Source organism: Dipteris shenzhenensis, unplaced genomic scaffold (assembly GCF_047967505.1).
Source record: "Dipteris shenzhenensis isolate YYH24624 ecotype China unplaced genomic scaffold, Dip_SZ_1.0 scaf0049, whole genome shotgun sequence".
In the NCBI taxonomy this organism is placed as follows: Eukaryota; Viridiplantae; Streptophyta; class Polypodiopsida; order Gleicheniales; family Dipteridaceae; genus Dipteris; species Dipteris shenzhenensis.
In genome coordinates, this window is record NW_028239356.1 from 24,416 (window position 1) to 30,577 (window position 6,162).

Sequence of the window (6,162 nt, forward strand, 5' to 3'; positions counted from 1 at the left end):
GACGGACATCACCACTTTCCCGCCGCTCCAGACAGCGCCGTTTGTCATGGTCAAGTTACAGCAGGGCCGCAGGTGGACATCCTCCCATCGCCAGACTACGACTCCGCGGCCATCATCTGGCCCCCGCCATGGCGTCGGCTGTGCCCATGCAGTTGCCGCGACTGCTTCCTGGGGCTGAACGAGGTGGACGAGGTCCAGAATGGCAGCACGGAGGAGGAGGAGGAGGAGGAGGAGGAGAAGTGGTTCACGGCTGAAGAGGGAGGATCGGAGGGAGAGGGAGAGGAGGACGATGTAATGGACGAGGGTTAGACCCTCTTGGGATACATTGAGATGCACGGGTAAAGGGGTAGGCGGATTTGCGATGATAATTGTTTGTCGGGGGAACGTAATGCTTGTTGTTCTTGATTTCTCCATTTGGTGGACATCTTTCTATTACGACTTGCCATGATCTGAACTGGCCAAGACCCATCGCCTGATGCGGAAAATCCTTGCCCTTCCCCCGACGGCATCTCGGGCTTGTCTGTCGCCAACCCACCGATTTTGACAGGTACCAGTTCTCTCAGACATATATATATCGCATCCATCGGAGCCGATGCGAGCTGTTACCTCCTGTCTTCGGGTATTCAGTGGAGCCTCCCTAGGAGGCGGCAAACTCCAAAGAAAAGCGCCCGATACGGAATTCGCAATGTCGACGTCACTGTCATTCACCCCAATACGCTGCTGTAGTCTGTAGCTTCCATGCCAGGGGTTCTCATTCGTATAGACAGCAAACCCACAACAACATGTATCTAGACAATTCGACAAAGGCTAGTTCTCCCAGCCTGACCATCGCCATAACGGCAAAACTACCGCGCAATGCATAAGAGTCCGAATAAGTTGGCTCCGCCCAAACACTCGGACGCCGAATTCCCCCGCAAGCTATGCACAGCGCCCACTATGCCGGATGCCGATGCTCTCCCTCCAAACCAAATCTAAACAGCGGGCACCGCGCCCTTCCCACCGCCCTTTGCCCTCCCCTGCTCCCTCCGCATGGCATGTTTTTGCCTCGCCCGCTCAATGGCCGTGAGATGTTTGCCCGGCGCCCCTGTTGCAGCAGTGCCGGAAGCAGCGGTACCAGTCGCATGCAGAGGGAGAGACCTGCCCTCGCCATTCGCCGTTGTCGGCTGAGTCGATGTCGCCGTATTTGCTGCCGCAGAACCATTTTTGCCTCCTCGCTTCCCCTGCCCTTGGGCCCGAGTCTGCTCTTCCGCCTGCGTACCACCGAGCCCGCCCTCAGGGAACCCCACGAACCCATCCCTGCCCGCGGACTGCCGCGCCTGCGCCACCCAGTCCCTCCGCCGCCGCCGGTACAGCTCCATCTGCCAATTCTGCCAGACCTTCCTCCCGGACCCGCTCTCTCTTAGCAGAGACTCCGCCTCGGCCAGCTCCTCCGCCACCCGTTCCCGGATGAAGGCTAGCCCCAGCGTTCCAGGCCAGATGGCGTCGATGACGTGGCTGCCCTGCGGATGTAGGGCTAGCTCCACCACGTGTCCGTAAAACTGCTGGATCAGCTTGCGCCGGTGAATAATGTCTGCGGTAGGGGAGGAGAGGGCTGCAGTGAGGGCGTGGCTGGCGTTGGTGTCCTTTGCGATTGCTAGGGAGATCGTGGGGGGAAGGCGAGAGAGCGCATCGTAGGCCATGGTGGAAAGGGGGCCGGGGGTGGCGAGAATGGTTTGGGCGAGGAGGGAGCGGTGCAGCTTTTCGGGTGAGGCGGAGGGAGTGGGATGGAACGGTTTAGGTTTCGGTTTGGTGGTGGTGTGTGGTTCGGAGGGGTCGGCGGCGGGGTCTGTTGGTGCTGGGGCGTCGATTTTCAGGAGGGCAGCGATGTCGAAGCCGGAGTCGCCGGGGAAGACGACCTGGAGCTGACCGGCGATGGCATCGGTGGGGACGCCCCGGACGTGGCACCGGTCGATCAGCGCGCGGATGAGCGCGATGCGATTCTTTTCGATGAGCGTGGGGATCTGGGGGACGAGTAGAGTGCAGGCCTCGGCGAGCTCGTCCTTGCCCAGGCGGGTGAGGACCTTGATGACCACATACGAAGCCACATCGTTTCTCGCCAATGTCGCTAGCCGCTCCTTAAAGAACTCCCGGTAGATGACTTTGAATGTCTTGGCCGGAGCGAACTCGATGATAGTCTCCAGTAATCGTGAGCCCACAGGGTCATAGACCAAGCCATTTATGAACGATGCACTGCCCGTTCCTTCCGCGATCGGACTATCTGGCAGAAGGAGGTGGATGATCGAATTCTCGTCCTTTGCGCGCTGTTTGCCGAAATGCGATAGCTCCATCTGCAGAAGAAGTTGAATCGTGGGGTTCCCCGTGGGGTGTGTTGCAAGCGCCCGCAGGAAGTCCGTATTCAAGCCCTTGACGCATCGCGCAATGAAGATCTCTAGCGCAGTCTTGAATGTGTCCGGTACCGTTCGACTTTCCAATAATGTCTCTTCGACCTTGCCCGCACCGTTCACCTGCACACCCTCCTTTTTCCTGCTTTGAAGCGGCCCCTTCCGCGCCGACCTTGTGATGGGCTCCCCCGCCAGGACCAGCAGCAAGACACGCAAGGCATGCGAGCCCCACTTCTGCGTCATGAAGAAGCCCAGATACTCTTCCAGCTCGTTCAGCGTGTTCATGAAGAACGTCTCCATCGATTCATCCGCCGCATCGGGGTGCGGCTCGACATCGATCGAGGAGTCCTTCCGAGCAGGGGCTTTGACGACAGGGTTCTGCATCTCTGTTGTCACAACAGGAGCGGCCTGTATGAACAGGGCTTCGCAGCAATGCGAGGCGAATCGATGTTGTAGAAGGTGCACAAAGCTAGAGGAATTAGCACACACCGTCAATGGATGCAGGGAGATATAGAACTTACTTCCCACTGAACTTCGCAAACAGCGCCTTGAGCTGAGCAGGTGTCGACAATTGGACCAACCGCTCCATCAGCCGCGAACACGATTGCGAGTTCGCCAGCTTCAGCTCCTTGCCCTCCGCGTCCCGGTACAGCGTTTCGAGGAAAGCCGTCCGCTCGTCCGGTGATCCGAATTGGTTCAGGTCGAGCATCTCGTCTGCCTTGCGGAAGTAGCTCTGCTCGTCCTCGTCCAACATGCCGTAGAAGGGCTGCTCGCCGGGCTGGGCAGCGCCCTCGAGCGCCGGGTCGTCGGCGTGGTGTTGTTCTTCATGGTCTCCTGCTCGTCTCTCCTCTCCTTCATTCTCCTGCTCGTCCCCAAAGTCAAGCGGAATGTAATCTGCGCCTTCCGCATCACCCTCCTGCCTCGTCCGCTTCGCCTGGCGTTCGTCCTCTGCGGCAGCGAGGGCCTTCCTCTTCTTCTCCGTTAGGCGGCGTCCGCGGGGCCCGCGCTTCTTGTTCTCGTTGGGCATGATGTCAAGGGCGCTGTGCAAAAAGTTTCCGGGGTGGGGGGACGGTGGCCCATACGTCGGCGGGGCCCTGGGTATTTTTTGTATGGGGGGTTTGTCTGCGGATGCGGCGGTGGGGGTGGACGGAGAGGTTGTAGGAAAAAGATTTAGTGTACCGTCTGCCGACTGCCAGTTCCGGGGAACGGTGAAGATAGTTCGTGGATTTTGCTCCACCCTGCACCACTCGATCTGAAATTCAGCGCGGCAACCCACCGATCTCATCTGCACAAAATCCTTGACAGGTAGGCTGGCCCCGTCCGATCCATCTAAACCGCGATCGGGTTGGCGGCGATGCCGACGGATCTGGCGCCGCTGCGGCACCGCGGCACTGCGCACGTAGCGCTGCAACACGTAGCTCTATCCCTCCACAACTGTGCGTCCCTGCGCCCGAAAAGGTGCATATTCGCGAGGAAACATCACACTTCCGCCAATACCACCGCCCTACGCAATCCTTCCGCGATCTCATGCATGGGTCGGATCGTGGGCTAAACGCCTCAATCGGCGGCTCCGTAGCCTGACAGCAGTCCCACCTCGCTTAACCTTTGTTGGTGGTCTGGCCTCTGCGGCCCCCCTCGTTAGGCCTATTGGAATGTCACTTTGGGCATACGCTCCATCTGCACAGTAATTCGCCAACCGCGATTGCCATAGCGAGCTTTGTCGATTGGAGAAAACCGGCACGCTACCTCCTCGGACTCGCCGACACACAATGGCGCACGGAGACGACAACGACGTTCGCGTCGCAGACTACCTGGACGACAAGCTGCAGACGCTCGCCGACCTCGACTCGCTCGATGCCCTATTGCTGAATGTGCGGAACCAGCAGGCGCTGCTCCGCAAGCAGGTGAGTCTAGCAGCCGTGGAAGGCTACCAGGACCCCAGTCATTGACAAAGCCCCAGCTCGAAGACGCCGAAGTCGACTTCGCCGAAGCCCGAAAGGCTGCTAACGAACACACTGCCTTGCTGGGAAAGCAGAAGGAACAGTTCGACAGGCAACAGCTGGACATAGATAAGAGACTCAGGGCTATCACAAAGTCAGACACCAGCGACGATGCCGTCCGCAAGTTCGAGGCAAGCATGGACCGCCTGCGCCGGCTTGACGTTGCGAACGGCTATGTGCAGATGCTGCAAGAAGTAGAAGAGACTAGGTGGGTCGTGATGTTCGTTCCGATTTTGGAAGAATGTGGGCTGACGGGTATAGTGCCCAATGCGAGTCCCAGCTAGGGAAGGATGACGGTGCTGCGCTGGAGGCATACAGCCGACTCCACAGCTTGGTGAACAGCCTCGCACCTCTACAGGAAGCCGCCGAGGGTGCTGCACCGCATCTATTGGATCATATCACCCAGAGGACCCGGAATTTGCGAACGACCATTGAAAAGGCCTTTTCTCAGGGGCTGGAAGCCGTGCTGAAGGAGATCAGTTGGCCGTCTCATGATGCTACGGTTCCGGATGCGCTGTACGGTAGGTTTCATAACGCTGTGAGCAAATTGCTGGACCTCCAGATGCCGGAGCTCGAAGAGCAAGAGAAGTTGCCAGACCACATCCGGGGTCGACAGGCGCCACTGGCGCTGTTGCCCCTCAGGGTCATGGTCCACCCCCTCGAGCTCGGCTTCAGATACCATTTCGAGGGCGACAAGCCCACCAACAAACTCGATCATCCGGAGTACTTCCTCTCGCACGTCTCCGACAGGCTGTTGGGTCAATATACTGACTTCATCCTGGACAACGTTCAGCCGATACTATCGCAGCATTTCAAGGGCACTGTAATTGCCATGGACCCCGCGTATGTCGATGCTACATCGGCCTTCATCACAGCGCTGCTGCCCATGGTCCGCGCCAAGGTCTTTTCGATATTGCCGCAAGTCTATCAGCAACCGCAATTGCTAAGCCACCTGATACATGAGCTAATGGCATTCGACTCAAAACTCAGGGACGACTGGCAGTACACGGCAACGTTAGCGACGGAGGTCTGGCGTGGGATCACCTGGGATGTATTATCAACAGACGACTGGTTCGCCAGATGGCTTCAGGTCGAGAAAGACTGTGAGTGACCGCTATGCAATGAACCGTGTTTGTTAGCAAACTAACCCTTTGTATCACAGTCGCCATCGCCCGTTACGAAGAGATAACCTCCAACCCAGAGAGCTTCACCCTAGACCTCGACTCAGTCGGCCCCACCCGCACAAAGCCCACAAAAGCCGCCATCCGCGTCCTCGACCTCATCGAGACAGCCACAGAGCACTACCGCCCCCTGACCTCGTTCAGCCAAAAGCTCCGCTTTTTAATTGACATTCAAACCGCCCTCTTCGACCGCTTCCACGAAAAGCTCGCCGACAACCTCCGCATGTACGTCGCGCGCAGCAGCACCCTCACGCGCTCCAGCAAGGAGGAGCAGCTCGCTCTCCAGGGCCTGCCGGGGCTCGAGACCCTCTGCCGTACGTACGGCTCCGCCGCCTACCTGGAGGAGTCCATGCGCGACTGGTCAGACGACGTGTTCTTCCTCGAGCTGTGGGCGGAGCTGCAGTTCCGGGTGTCCGAGCGGGGCTCCGTGGGCGGGGACATGACGCTCGCACAGGTTGCGCAGAAGACATCTGCGAGCATCGGGGAAGGCGGCGACGCGGACGGCACGGGCAGCATCTTCGACGAGCCCGCGGCGGCGTATGCGCGCCTTCAGCAGCGGTGCGGAGACCTCATCCTCGAGCTCGTCAATAACGCTGCCAA

The 6,162-nt window shown here is 59.0% G+C and overlaps 2 protein-coding genes across 2 annotated transcripts; one reads left to right on the plus strand and one right to left on the minus strand.

Moving 5' to 3' along the window:
- Window positions 1-432: 432 nt before the first annotated feature.
- LOC147879309 (nucleolar protein 9-like) lies at window positions 433-3,408 on the minus strand. The gene is made up of 4 exons (XM_087372242.1): window positions 2,903-3,408; window positions 1,232-2,850; window positions 1,001-1,078; window positions 433-788 (listed from the first exon to the last, which is right to left on the minus strand). Exons 1-4 carry the CDS (start codon window positions 3,406-3,408, stop codon window positions 433-435), a joined length of 2,559 nt encoding a protein of 852 aa, XP_087228368.1.
- Window positions 3,409-4,150: 742 nt separating this feature from the next.
- LOC147879310 (uncharacterized) lies at window positions 4,151-6,120 on the plus strand (the record flags this gene model as incomplete). Its single annotated transcript, XM_087372243.1, has 4 exons — window positions 4,151-4,285; window positions 4,417-4,589; window positions 4,643-5,484; window positions 5,544-6,120. Coding segments are annotated over exons 1-4 (1,727 nt in total), but the record flags the coding sequence as incomplete, so codon positions are not given.
- Between the last annotated feature and the right edge of the window lie 42 nt (window positions 6,121-6,162).